This window comes from Ischnura elegans, chromosome 9, assembly GCF_921293095.1.
Source record: "Ischnura elegans chromosome 9, ioIscEleg1.1, whole genome shotgun sequence".
Taxonomy (NCBI): Eukaryota; Metazoa; Arthropoda; class Insecta; order Odonata; family Coenagrionidae; genus Ischnura; species Ischnura elegans.
Window position 1 is genome coordinate 112,130,789 of NC_060254.1, and position 15,745 is coordinate 112,146,533.

Below are 15,745 nucleotides of genomic sequence, written 5' to 3' on the forward strand. Positions count from 1 at the left end.
CGATGCCTCTTGACTGGAGTAAATTTCAAAAACACAAAGATTAGAATGCCACGTGGCGTCAACGTATCTACATATGTATGAGATCGAATCAGGGCCTTGGCTTGCATTGAATAAATTCAAATTTTAAGTACAAAGTGTGCCAACTAAGCTATTCATTGTCCTTTTGTAAATACATAATATTATTTAAAACTATTGAAGTAGTTTAGGGTGTTTTAAAATTCTTATCTATCGCATTAGTCACGTAAGGTGTACTTGGAATTTTGAAAGATTTCCGTGGAAAGTGGGGAATTGTGCATGAATTGAATTTTTCTCTTTTGATTGGCTGAGCGCCTTGATTTTTGAAATTGGTGGTTAACATTCAGAAATGGGTAAAATATATTGGAAAGGCTGTGCTTGAAGTGGCTCTTTTAGTGCTAGTATTGGATCTCTTTAAGAATGAAGAGTTAGTAAATTTTTTTGATTCTCACACTAATATTTTAAATGTATTTGGACAGTATTAGTGTCGTAGTTTTCATTACTCTTTAAATTGTTCATTGGCTTTTGAGGAATTGTGACAGTGTCAGCCGCTCTTCCATTTTGCTCGTAATTACGCTATTGATTTTTATTGACCACTGTTCTTCCAGGTTGTGAAATTGTTGCTCATTAATCAGCAATGGCTATGTGAAACTGCATGTGAAGCGGTTGTCACTTTAAAAGTAGTTTTGCTGATGATGGTTTTATTTTGCATAGGCCTTCATGCTTAAACATGTCATTCTCGATATCTCAGGTACGACTGGCGGGACTTTCAGCTCTGCTGGAGCTAGGCAAGCAGCTGGGTGAAGACTTCCTGCCGCTTCTGCCCGAAACGGTGCCGTTTTTGGCTGAGTTGATGGAAGACGAGGAGGAAGAAGTGGAGGCAGCCGCTCAAAAAGCTATCGCAACTCTGAGTGATGTTCTCGGAGAACCATTGCAGAAGTACCTCTGAGAAGAGTGTAATGCATAATTATACTCATGAACATTTTGTCAGCGTCAGTCGAACCCATGTTGTAGAGATTCCTTCTCTATCCTCCTCAGTCATTTTTTCAATCAAACATATTCGAATTGTTGTATCATTGTAATTGGCTTGTACATACCTTTTAAAGCTGCCGATGATCAATAAAATATTTTTTACCATGATAATTCAGCGATGTTGTTTAATAGCAATGTTTTTGAAATAAGGCTAGTTTTGTTCAGCAAGCTAGTCCTATGGATGGAAATAATGTGTAAAATCTTGTTACAGTAAAACCTCTTTACATCGTAATGGAGGGGACCAAAATTTGGGCAATTTGATGTATGGAGGTTCACTATAGAGAGGTTTTAGTGGTAGGCACCATTTTTTCATATTCTTGGGGAATGAAAGGTGCTACTGTCTTTTAAGCCATTATTTTAATATATTTAAATATATAGGTATGCATAAGTGAACATATATTTACAATTTAATGGTTACACAAAGGTAAAAGTAAATTGTTCAAGAGGCCTTTTAAGAAAATAAATTAGTTAATGGGTTTGCTTAAAATTTTTTTCAAACTCTTTCGAAATAATGTTTTCAATTCCACGAGCACTTTTTAATGCCATTTTCACTGTAAATAAATCACTGGCTGTTTTCGTTAATGCCTTTTGACCTAAGAAATAATTCCCTGGTCTAAGGGTTGTAATTTACTAATAGTGTTCGGAGGAAAGAACAATAGTTTTATATTTCTAAACATAATTTCTTCATCCTTGTATTTAACTGCCTGAGTTTTTTTATTTGCGCAGCCTAGATATACAGTTTCTTCTGTTTTTCCTCAGTTGTTTAAAATAGATGTGAGGGTGAATGATGGTATTCCAAAGGTCACTGCCTTCTGCCTGTCCTCGTTGATGTCTAGGAAAATTGCTAATTATGTGGTAATGTCAAGTAGTTGCCTTCTTTTATTTCTCGAATCCATCATCAGCCTATGCTTAATTAAGTAATTTTCATATTTATGGCAAATAATTGAAAATACTCCTTATTATATCTTTTAGAATTGATTTATCATTCTTATAACATGTGACATGTTAAAGATTATTAAAAAAATAAACACGTGACTGCCGCAAAAAAAATAGACAAAAAATTGAGCGTAATTTTGAAAATTTTGTTGAATTCTCTCTCTCCAAAATACAATGAACGTAGCGTTCCGAAGAAAAACTCTGTCGAGGGCACACAGAAACGCTAGGTCTGCGAAAGGACGTGATTTCCCGGTGAGAATGCTGGGCGAACTACTTCAGAATGTGGCGGCGACGGTAAAAAATTTCATTGCCCTACCGCGTATCAGCTAATTAGCTGCCTCCTTCACCTAAAACTGCCGCGCATGGATTGATGTTCGTTCAGTATTGCTAGAAATTGACGTCCCGGACTCCCGATGGAATAGTCAGATTTCGCGGCATAAATATGCAGGCAAGACATATGACTGTCGCTAAGCGCAATAAATTTTAAACTACGATCGTTCATGAAAGCATCGAAAAAATTACCAAGGCGGTAGTAAGAAAGTGCTACACCGGGAAATATGGGAATAAAATAATTGCGAAACTGTATTTGATTTATTTCAAGTCGCGGAAAATTCTCGAAATACAGTGGAACTTGGTTAGTACGTTCCTCCTTAGTACGTTTTCCTCCTTAGTACGGCGATTTCCCTCGGTCCCGGTACCATCGGAACAAAATACAGGTAAAAGAATTTGGTTAGTACGTTTGAAAAAATTGCTCTTTCCTGGTTAGTACGCTCAATTGCTTGCCGTGACGCAACCCGCAATTCGTTCTCTAGTGTCTTCTTAAGGGTCGCAAACGTCTGAATTCATGATTTAATTTATTATTATTAGCCATTTACATTCTTCCATTCATTCCACATCTCTTTCTTCTACCGTAATTTATCCAAATGCATTTCTGAATTCTTGTGACGTGCTGAATAATAAAATGCGGCCATTTTTCGGGAATGTCTGACTATGAAAAACTACAGCCAATAAGAAGCCCCAATTTTCCCCACCCCGAGCTCCTCACCTTTTGTTGCCTTTGGAGCGCTTGGGAGTGCCCACTGCTGCGCACGAAGTTCGAGTGGGAAATTGTTGCTATTGCACGAGTTATCATGATGAAGAAATGAGTCTTAACGGTATTAGACAATTCCCACATTATCTAAAGCAGTACTGCTCCATAAACTCGACGTCGTGCGTATTTACTTGACTACTGTTGCAGGAGCAGACGATCCTCTGGATCTCCACGCGAAGCTTAGCTTAAAAATACTTGATCTCGGAACGAAAGCAGACGACATTAGACAAATTTTGAATGTAAATTTCAACTGTTTAATATAAAATTTTCTTGTAATTACGTCGTAATCTAATAATCTTGCGTGTCATCAGTCGATATATCGATCGATTTTACAATCGAAATGGTATCATTCCAGAAGCGAATGTGTACGGCTGTTGCCGTAATTTGAAAGTCAATATAATTTTGCCCAATTTTTATGATGTTTAAAAAACCAGTTGACCTACTCCGGGTTGTTGTTATATTCTCCGAGTACGCTGTGAGAAAGAAAAATGACTTGTCTGAGCTTCACTCGTCCTCGTTCTGTAAATATATATAAATCACGGGAGATAGACGCCGTAATCATGAAATCGTCTCCGGGATGTCCATGAAAAATTGCGATTTTTATTCAGAAAAGGGTTTGTTTTTCATGGTAGCGCTCATTTTCTTGATTTTAAATGTGAAAAGAGTTCAGGAAGGCGATCCTATGAGAACTACCGATAGTAATTGTAATTATGACGACTTTTCCACAGATTGCAATAACCCGGACTGCTATTATTTACTTTCCTCGTTAGTACGTTTTCCTGGTTAGTACGTTCATTTTTCGTGGTCCCTTCAGAAACGTACTAACCAAGTTCCACCGTATTTTAATTTTAGAAGCGGAAGTAGCAATGCGGTCGAGTAATTCAGTCTCCATGGATGGGAGTGAAGTTAGTTGAAATATTTCCGTCAGCTAGTGATTATAGGCTGCGCTGGTTGCCTCTTTTATTAACTGAACATAGTATGTAGGCACTTACAAGAAAATAAAGCCATCAGTAAAAGAAAGCGAGTGTTATCGCGCAATTTTGACCGTGATTCGAGAGAAAACGATGTGTTCTGTCTTCATTTACCGTCACTTAATATTATTAGGATGGTTGGATGCCCAAACAATGGTTAACGTGAAAATTATTTAAGGTGTATAAGAAAAAAATAAGCGTGAAACATTTATCGTTGAAAATGTCATTCCATGTAGGTAAATGCGGCTGCGTTAATGGTCTCTAGTTGTCTCGGTACGATTTGCGGAGGTAGTTAGGCCGCCTCGGGGCTGTCTTGTTGGTACGATGTATGGAGGTTTTACGAGATAAAGAGGTTCACTATATAGAGGTTTTCCTATAAATTTACATGTAAATCTGACGGGACCAGAGGGTTGGTACGAAGTATGGAGGTTTACGATGTAAAGAGGTTCACTACATAGAGGTTTTACTGTATTTTCCTGGGTCCTTAGTTAATAATTGAGCACCCTTGAATTATTTATCTGGATGAAGTCCTCCGCTGGTGTGCCTTCTTAACTGTTTTCCCATGGTTCCTTCTCTCATGTGCTGATGCATGTTTGGAATTAATTTGAACCTTCTCTAAGGTCACAATGCTAGAGGTGTTGATCAAGTTTTCTCGTATCTTCAACCTAGGTCATTGGCCTCATTTCTGCCATTTTTTCGGAAAAAATGTTTCCCATGCTGAAGACTTCTTCAATCTGCCACATCAGCTTTATATCAGTTCAATGTGAAACACGTTGTTGCTGATGTGTGGCAGTTAAGTTCAGGTATCTTCTGTCCAGGCCTCTGATAGGTCTTGTTGGATATTGAATTATCAGTGGTCTGCTCTTGAGGTCTGATTAAGTGATACATTAACTCGAATGAGTTCACGTGCATTTGCATGAACAGTATCATCAGAATAGAGAAATACAGAAGCTGTATTAGAACAGTGTCTATTTTCTGTTCTTGCATTTTTGGAAGACGATGTGGTTATATGGTGGATTACATCATCACGTATCAACTTTTCGATATAAATCTATATCGAGACCTGGACTAAACACCTTAAATGTAATAAATGATAACATTTTATGTATACCCGAATCTGCCCTCCCCCTGGATATGGCTGTGATGACCCTCCTCCCAGTGGTTTATGGGTAGGCTGCTTTGTGCCCTCGGGTGAGTGATGCTCCGCTTGCCTCTATCAAGAAGTAGTGCTGCAGGAGATAAAGGTCGCACCAATGGGAGGAGTGCCACTCTCACTGCAGCAAGGGCACAGCTCATTGCTTGTGCAAGGTATGATGTAGGGAAAGCAAGTGCTCAGTTGGAGGCACAGCCACCTCAAATGGATGCGGTGCATTTGCTTCAAGAGTTAGTGTAGACCATGCCAAGTGCTGTCGTCTGTGTTGCTACAATGTGGGTGTTGAACACACGTTGCCTTGATGCTGCCTCAAAGAGCTGCCACATCCAATTGCCAGCGTAGGTGTGGTGAGATGATGGTTATGCTTAACACTTAATATTAAAGTGCAGTTTTTTGTGCGTACTTCTGTCCTGGTGGAATGCATTGAATGATTTTTTGGATTCCAATCACCAGGGAAAATCTGAATCTTAATTTATGTCAATTTTTCATAAATGACTTGTCTTTGAACCCTCAGAGAAATCCAGCAATACTCATTGTAAAATTTGCTGATGAGATACGCATCTATGGTGTTGAATTACAATGAGACTAAATTTGATCATTATGATATTTTCTCGTGATGAAGCAAATGTTGGCATACAGCTTATTTGAGATGTTTCTTTTCTAAATGCCGAGAATTCCTCAGAATATTTTTCTGTTGACTGTCAGTGCACATTTTCCCTTTCTCGATGCTTTGAGATGGCTGCCCATGACTCATTTCTGGTTGCGGGTGAGTTTCCTCATTTTTTTCTAGATGTATATAAAATGTTATTATTGAAAACGATAAGTGATTAAAAACAAAATACAAAAATTAATATACGTAATTGTAAAAAATATTCTCTTTATTTTAACCCTTATCCAGGCACCTCAAATCTCTAACGTAACCGGGCAGGCAGGGTCCATCGGACCCTACATGTTGAAATAGCCCTTTTGCTCAAGTGGGATACTCTGCCAGCAGAAATAAAATTAGATATTGTCAAATAATGGTAAATAATACAATTACATGCATTTTAAATGAATTTTAATGGTCATAGATGAAAAATTTACATGTCAATTACATTTGAAATCTGACAAAATTTGAAACCTGAAATTATTATGATTTATTCTTCATAAAAATGAACTCTAGTACACAAATTGAAATTCAGAATCTATCAACATGATAGGTAAAATGTATTGATATTCTCTTGTCATATTAGTCAAATAAAAACAACATAACTAAGCTACTTATTATTAGGGAAAAAATCGTCATTAAGGCCAGTGTAGGCTACCCATCAACACTTTTTGCACTTTTTACATAAACGTTTAACGGCACTATGCTCATTGCACACTGATTGCTCACAATTGCTACATATCTGTTTTTGCTTGCGATGTTTTGCATATGGACACAAATAACATCTCTTTTTGGTTACATTGGAACTTGATTGACTTAGCTGAGAAATTTCTCCATCAAATATCTCGTTAGCCATTAGTATGTTTCTAGACAAACCCAAGTTGGATCGTCTTTCAATGTGGACCTGAACTAGGCTCTCCGATACACTTTGAATAAATAATCTTCTTGAGTATTGTTTATCAGCATTCCAATTTGGATGAGTATTCATCCACACCACATACGCAGCTACTCCACTCACATCCAAGCCATTCATGAAGAACGCAAAAGGCCAACGATTTGTGCGCCTTTTACACATGTAGGCATGTACTAACTGGTCAAGGGAATCGACTCCTCCTTTGGTGGAGTTGTAGTGATTGATTATTTCAGGTTTAGTTTTCACATCCTCCATAACTGTATTACTATGGTGCATGGTCGATAAAAGAACTACCGACCTTCTCATCTTGGGTACATATGATACTAACGTACTATTTGCGGTGAAACCAAACAAAGAAGAACCAACTTCACGACTCTTATTGGCTTGAAAAGTGACTGGAATAAATCCTTTATTTTTTCTTACAGTTCCAACAAGAGTGAGGCCATTACTGAGAAGGTTCTGTGCAAGCTCCATATCAGTGAAGTAATTGTCACACGTTACATTTCTGTTCGTCTTTTGGTATGGCTCAGTTAGCTGCTGTACAACTCTTCGACCCAAACCAGGCAATGCTCTTTCCCCTCCCTCTTTTCCCAGATAAGGTAAAGAGTTTAGAGGGTAAAACGTTTCTGAATCACAGGCCCACCAAACTTTCATGCCATACTTATCGGGCTTTGAAGGCATGTATTGTTTGAATGGACATTTACCTCGGTAAGGAATGAGCTGTTCATCTACAGTGATATTTGATCCTGGCAGGTAATGTTTTTTAAAATTTGTATTTAGCCTTTCCCAGACTTCTCGAATTGGAGCGAATTTATCTTTCTGGCGCCGTACTGATCTCGTTGCTTTATCATCAAAGCGGATAAATGCTAACAAGTATTTGAATCTTTTCAGTCCCATGGTAGCCCTAAATATAGGTGGTCCATACAACTGACTCCAGAGAACATCGTAGCTCGTATGGTTTGATCGCAGGTGACCTGCGGTAAGAAGCAAGCCAAAAAATGCTCTAATTTCAATACAGTCATAAGGTTTTCACGCAATTTTTAACTTTTTTGATGAATTTACCCGTACAGCTTCCATATTTGTGAACTTGACAATATCTTCCACCAATGAGTCATCAACAAAGAGTGAAAAAGCATCAATCGGACTCACTAAAATTTTCCCTGGCGGTAAAACTATTTTGTGTGTTTGGCCCTTTATTATGTTGTGAGCTCTAGCTCGCCCCACTGGAAATGGCTGAGAATTCCATACAGTGCCATCCTTACTGAAATGAAATCGGTCTTTCAGATTCTGCCGTGGCTTCGGTATCCGAGAAGTTTTCAGAATCATAATCACTAACTTCAGATGCCGCACTTTCATTGTCACCTTCACTGGAACTCTCCTCTTCGATAGACTGGTAATCCATATCATCGTCACTCGTTCCCTCGACATTCAGAAGTTTTTGTATGTCATCTTGAGACAAAATCTTTTGTCCAGCCATGATCTAAGAAGTAAAAACAACATGTTTGTTCATATGACTTCTCAAAAATTAGGAATTATTTCCTTAGTACTCTCGAGCATTATAACTTACTTGTGCATATGATTTATTCAGGTTCGTGAAAGAAATGTGAAAATATCTGCCGTCACTCAGATGCTCACTCAGGTGATGGATGGTGTTTACGAAAGAGGTAAAGAGGATCTAAAAATTACAAAAACAATTTAGTTCATAGAACTTCTCTAAATTTACGAATTACTTCCCTAGTAATTTCAATCATTGAAACTTACCTGTGCATATAATGCCTTCGGGTTCGTGAAGGAAAGTTGTAAATTTCTGTTGTCACTCCAATGGCCGTGTTACTTGATGCAATACGAATAACACACTGAGACGGTAGATTCATATAGAAACCAATAGCCTTGGAATCAATTATGTGAAACTGCTAATCTGTCTTTATGTACACTTTGTAACATTTTGCCCGCACTCTACTCTTGTGGTCATGTTTGCCATAGTTTGTATGGGGAAGGGTGATGGAGGGGGGGATGCAGAGGTGATAGGGGGGGTTAAATCGGTAGGAGAGTGCAGGGGAAGAAGAAAACGAGGAACGATGGACACTCATCAGTACATTAGGATTGGTAAATACCGTTGGAGGATTTTTAGGCGGGTAATATTGATAGGAACGTTCAAATTTGAAGGGTGGCATGAGATATGTTTTTTTAGATCTCTAAAGTCCTTAGGAGGACGCTGCAGAGAAATTCGGAGGGTCAATGAGTTATTAGGAAACATATGGCTCGTTTTCAGTGACCATTCGCAGTGGGTTTCCATATGACTCAACCTAAGGGAGTTGTTCTTTTAGCATTGGCCCTTCGGCGACCACCTCGAGGCATTAGAAATAAGCGAATGAATGAATAAAAATCGTTCCCTCCTTACATTTATGGGTGCAGGTAATGATGTTTGTTCCCTAATGTTCATTTTGCACCCACTTCACTCTCCTTCACCAGGATTTTCAAACCGTAATGCATCAGTGACTATCCATTGTACACCCTTCTCCATATTTTCCCTTCTCACCTTCCCCTGCTATCTGCCCCCATCTTACCACCCGCATTACCTAGAAAAATATTCTGCGTATAGAAACTATTTATTTAATATTTCACTAATTATAATTTCCAGCCTTGATAGCTAAAATAACCTCCACAATTGAAGCTCACACAATCTGGATCACTCACAAAATATGTGCACGTAAGCATCCAAGTGCAGCGTGTTGCATAACTGGTGAACAATCACCTCCTGCCATACACCAATGCGTTAGCTCACAAGGGGTCATGTAGATATATATTTGAATATTCGGAAATAATACTTGTAAAATGACAAAATTGTACCTTTTATATTAACCCTATGATGTGCAACTGATCGCGTACGTGAAGGGTCCATCGGACCCTGCTTGCCCGTTTACCTTAGGAAAAGTTTAAATTTATCATAAACAATGAAGCAGTATTTTTTAAAATTCTTAAAAATATCTTCCATATGCTATTTGTTTGTATGAACAAAGTCATAGGATTTCAGAGCGGAGGAATATTTTGTTCTCATGTTATCAGCTGAAACAAATGCTATGTTGGACCCTCCTTGCCCGGATAAGGGTTAATGTGAAAGTTATTTTTATAAAAAAAAAGATCGAGGCCCTGTAATACGCAAAATGAATGTAATGATAGCCGTATTAAAAATCTTGTCTATTCTTTTAAGCGTCTGGGGAGGGGGGGGGCACATGAACCCCACCTAAATCTGCCTATGACCATTGTAGTGATTAATCCATTTTTTGGTATATAAATATAATAGGATAGTTTCCTTCATCAAAGAAAACGAAAGGCATCGATTGTGATTCTTACCCACCATTAGTGTATTCATAATATACAAATTATTTGGTTTTAGAAATCTTAGTTTAGACGAATGGCAATGGTCAATTTTATCCTCATTTGAAAAAGGCCAGATTGGCGCCCATGCGATGCCACTCCACGTGATGTCACAGTGACCTAGTTTCTATATGAGTAGATTGGAGTTTTACATCGTCTGAGATGACCAATGCATGCGTGAGGCACAGAGCTCAGGGAAACATTTCTTAATAATCACCTATTAAAACTGCCTATGGTCGGGAAGTTTCCTTCGTCTGATAGGGGAATAATAATCCTTACTTAAGCCAAGCGCTAATTGCTAGCAGGGTACTCGATGCTACTGCTATGCTCGGCAGCAAGCAGCATACATCGTAGAATCGTTCATAGCTTCGCACCTAGGTAGCTTCACACAGCAGCTGCCAGATGTTACAGGGGCTTTTCCCAGCATTCATACTTAGCCGTCGCATTTTCATGTGCTTGAAAATTTTCATTTTTCATTAAATAACGACAAATAGATATTGTCATTTAAAAATCTAAAAGTGTGAAATGCATACTTCAGGAGTAATAATCTTTCGATTTAGGCAATAGAAAAAATAGGAAACCTCCACATTGTAAAGAAAAGAGCAGTTTGGTAAAATCGTCTATCTGCAGGCTGTCATGTAGAAGCAGGGATGTCGACTTACAAAAAATATTGAGGGGGCCCAAAACGGGGATCTTGCCCCGGGAAATTTTATAAGTAGTGAGTTTTAAGTTTTTTAAGCATTTTAGAAGAGTCATATGATCAACATTAGAACCCTATTAACTCGAATCTCGATATCTGGACACTCCGGGGAAAATTGACAAGCCTGACATATTTTTTCCTCACACCAATAACGAATTTTTTGAGGGGGGTTTGGGCTCCCTCAGGCCCCATGGAGTCGGCGCCATTGTGTAGAAGGTGGTAACCTATGAAATAAAACCTTCGCGCAAAATACAGTGAAAGGACCGGATAATCCTGAGTGCCTGGGATCATCCACGAACCTTACCGATTTAAATATCATTCCTCCCACTTTTATTCCAGCTTCTAGCTCATCCAACGCCTCTCTTGCCATCTCCTGGGCGTATACGTAAAAAATCAGCGGCGATAGTGGACAGCTTTGTCTCACCCCGCGGTCAATGCTTGCCCACCCAGATTCACCATCCGCTACCCTCACTTGCGCATTCGGGGCCATATACAGATTACGAATCAGCCGCCTATCCCTCCAATCTACTCCTATTCTCCTGAGCATATCCATTAACTTTACCCAGTTCACCATATCAAATGCTTTTTCAAAATCCACGAAACGGGTATACACATCTTGGTCATATTCTAGGTTCCTCTCCACGAGACACCTCATTATTGCTATTTCGTGACGAGTTGAGTTCCCTTTTCTAAAACCAAACTGATCTTCGCCCAAATACTCGTTTGCCTTCGCCTCCATTCGTCTGTTCAATATCCTCAGTACCACTTTCGCCGCATGCGATATTAGGCTTATAGTCCCATAATCTCCGCATTGAACAGCTTTTTTCGTTTTCGGTAAAGGAATTAACCGTCTTAGCGAAATCCTCCGGCCAACATCCCTCCTCATAGATGCTGCGAACTAGATCGAAAAACCTTTTCTCACTATCCTTCCCTAGATTCTTCTGAAGCTCACACGGGATATTGTCCACGCCCGCTGCTTTACTAGTATTCATGTCACGGAGGGCTCTCTGGATTTCCGCATCTAACATACCCGGCCCAAGATCGTCCTCCGCCACTGCACTTTCCTCCTCTAAACTCAGTCTCTGCGGCATGTTTCTTCTGTCTTACAGATCCTCTTCATATTCCTTCCATCTACCCTGTACCTCTTCTCGCTCAGTTAGCATTATCTCATCTTAAGCCTTAGTTTTAGACATGGCTTGTCCTCTTTTGCCGCCCGATAGCGACTTAACTTTGGCGCACAACGCACCCACCTCTCCTTCCTTCTGGAACTTCTCCATTTCCTCACATTGCCTTTTCCACTAAGCCCCCCTTGCGATCTTAGTTTTACGTCGTAATCGATTATTCAGTCCTTATAATCCTTTGGAAGGTTGGTTGGGCAGACACGGGTGGAACTCGATGGTAGCCACTTCCTCATGGTGAGTTATGGGTAGTTTATTTACGAAATTAATAGAGAGCTACCTTGTGAAATGCTTGGTGTTCAGGTTCTGCTCTCTTGCATTGTTCTGTATCAGATGATTCAGTGTCAGGTTTGAAGTAAAATTTCGATGTTGGTTAGAGAAGGATATACCGCTCCCTACAGATATGCATAAATCTCTTCCTGAGACTCCTTGTTCAAGCATGGTCAAGGCACGACCAATGATGGGAACGTTTTTTTCTGATCCTAAGCTAACATTAACGGTATATTTACGATCAAAAACTCATATTATGAAGATTTTTATTTATTTATTCCAAAAAAATTTATGAATATTTAGTATTTTTTTGGAAGAAGGATTTGGTGAGGACTTTTTCTCCTTTTCAAAAAGGCATTAACGAGGAACTCATCTCGAGGTTTGCCTCAATTTTGAAGCTCTGACATCTGGAATTGAGATAGATTACGCCAATTTCAGCGAGTACTGCTCAGAAACTGCATCGCTTTTTGTGGATTTGTATCCGTGGTACTACATGCCGCCCACAGTGCACAAGGTGCTGTTTCATGGAGCATCAATTGCCAAGGCAGTACTTCCAAGGCAGTGCTTCCAATAGGAGGGAACACTCAAAATTATAAATTGGATTTCGTTACTTTAAACCAAAAAGATATGAATGAAAAACACACACGCCAAATTTCTGAGCTCAAATTCGATTTTTAACCAAGATAAGTAGCTTTAAAAGTCCGCTAGGAGCACGCCCACGACGCGAAACGTATTTCTATTGGCTGACGCCGTGTGACGTGTGAACCTCATGAGTTCCGCGGGAGTAACGCTTGAAGAAGCCGTAAACACATTGGGTTCGTGGAAATAGTGGCCAAAACTTTATCGCCATGGTGAGAAAAACGTTGATTTTGTTCTGGCTGATTATCGAAATGTACTGACATTATCAACTGAGGCTCGATTAACAACTTTTTGTCTTAAAACGTATCATTTCATTGAAATGAAACTGCTTTGATGAAATGCTTTAAGTTTTGATAGAGACAGTAATCACGGCATTTATAATGAATGCTTTAATTTGTGGACATAACATCGTAAAATCCTTTACTCATTAATGGTTTTTAGTTTCCGGATCTAAATTATAAAATAAATTTAAAAATGTGCTATAGTTATAGCTATTTTCTTGCTCTCTGAAGTGAGGAAGTCTGGGGTTCTCTCCGTTTCTTTTAGGATTAGCATTCAAATTTCGTTGGAACAGCATTTTTAAAGCAGAGGCCTCGCTTTGGTCAACTGTGCTCCTGATAATTCTTCAAGTCAGTTTCGTTCTATAAAAAATGGGAAGCAGTTGTCATCAAAATGATAGAGGAATGAGAGATGGGGATTTTAACGTGAACATATACGTTAGTTCCCTTATATTTACATCTGAGCTACACGTACAGTCACTTTCAAAAGTTTTAGGACAAAGTTTGTGGCACCACTTATGCTTCTAAAGAAAATTTAGTATCCTATACTACTTCCGTAGTTTTCTGCTGTGCTCCACTAAAATTCCACTTGTGAGTGAATATATATGCAATCAAAGGGATAAATTATTTTATACTGCAAATTTATCATTCCGCTTTTATTTATGCAGGATGTAATGATTATTTCGTATGCATTTACTGCACACTTGATCCGATTTTCACCCTTACTTTTTATAATACTCACTTTTTGAGTAATTTTATGTTACCGATGCGGCCAAGTGGCCATCGATTGGAACTGTGCTAGTAAATGCTGAGGGATCGGGACTGTCTTTCATAATTTTTTCAGCTTTTTCTCTCGTTTTCTTTCTTATTTACAGGTTTTCTGTATTGATAATTTTGCTGTCATTGCTAATACGCTTTCATTGAAGCTAATGCAAATTTTTTTAATTAAGAAAAAAAATGGTGGATAAAATCATGACGTCGGCATTAACGTACAGTTTGAAGTCTAGCGAGAGGAGTCACACATTACATTGTATAATTTGACAATCATTCTTTTTCGATTGATGATAGTTCAAACTATTTGCCAGTATTCATTCAGTACGCATTTGCCTTTGGTTTCTCTGTCTTGCTGTAAGATTAGAAAAGTTAAAAAAGAAAGGAAAGTTATTATTTACTATTTGTGCTTCTATTTATAAACCTGGCGGCACCGTGACTCAAATGTGCTTATGTCTGCTTGTTGTGAGTAATACTATATCGTAGATTTCCTGGAGTACAAATTTGTGATAATGATGTATTACTTTTTACTATTTGACACATCACCAGGTGAGCGTCGAAGACCCTTTCCGTTGCAGTAGTTAACTTTTAATGCGCGAGATAGAAACAAAGAGTGAAAACCGGGCCAAATACATAGTAAATGCACACGAAATAATCATTAAATTCAATATAAAATGAAACACAATGATATATTTGCAATTAAAAAGTAACATTTCCCGTTGAGCGCGTATGTATTTAAGCACATACGAACTTTTACGATGTGTGGCCAAAGACAACAAAAGGAATAATGGAAACTAAATCCCATTGAGAAGCAGAAGAGACTTACATTAAAATGGCCCAAACAAATTCTATAACATAGGAGGGAAGGAATATGCTGTCTCCGTGCAGCGTCGTACAACCGCCTTCCTCGGTCTGGGTCGTATGGCACAACAAAAAATACTTTTCTTGTGTTTAACGAGAGGTAGATTCACATTAGGCACACAACAGTACACGTAAGGTTTCCTACCACTCATTTAAAATTCTCCGTTCATCTACCATTTATTTATACTCGAAATAACGCCTAAGATAATGCACTCATTATCCAAGCATTGCAGATATCATGAGGTTCACACGTCATCAACATGGCGTCGCCCGAAAAATACTTTTTTGGCGCGGAATTTAATTTGAAACTACAAACTCTTCTAGGGGCGAAATTATTCAGCGCTCAATGGTAAAATTTGGTGAGAGGCTTTCTTACACCCATTGCTTTATAAATCAAGCATAATATTTAGTAGTGCAATCTCTTCTATTGGCCAACTATCGGAGGAAGCTTTGGAATCTCGCCACAAAGATATCAGAAGATTCCGAACGCACCACACGCGAAAAATTTCGCGCTTAAATGAAATGGGAGATCTTTTCCGAAGGCTCATCCTAACATCGGATCCTCTAATATCCAATAGTTATGTCTGTATAAATGCTTAAAGAAATGTTTCAAAGGATATACGAAACTTACTAGTATTGGTAGAGCCAACTTCTGATGAGGACAGTGACGGCTGGGCATCCGATGAAAACTGGTATTGGGCTGGTCAATTTATCCCTTGTGTTTTCTTATGTTTTATAAATCTAAGTTAATTTATTATGGTTTATAAATAATTTTATGTGGTATTGTGGTTTATGGTATATATTGTTTGCTAGGTGATTTCTTATGTGTGTTCTCTCAGACAAAATATAGACGCAAAGTTAATTGACTAAATCATTATTAATGTTTAAAAACATAATTTCATGTATTTAATATG

The 15,745-nt window shown here is 38.5% G+C and overlaps 1 protein-coding gene across 1 annotated transcript in view; it reads left to right on the forward strand.

Annotated features, from left to right (window-relative positions):
* LOC124165829 (HEAT repeat-containing protein 1) overlaps positions 1-1,158 on the forward strand; it is a 144,832-nt gene extending 143,674 nt beyond the window's left edge. Inside the window, exon 27 of the mRNA XM_046543356.1 lies at positions 767-1,158. Coding sequence (XP_046399312.1) covers positions 767-964 — 198 coding nt within the window. The 3' untranslated portion in view covers positions 965-1,158. The remainder of the gene's footprint in view (positions 1-766) is intronic.
* Positions 1,159-15,745: the final 14,587 nt, after the last annotated feature.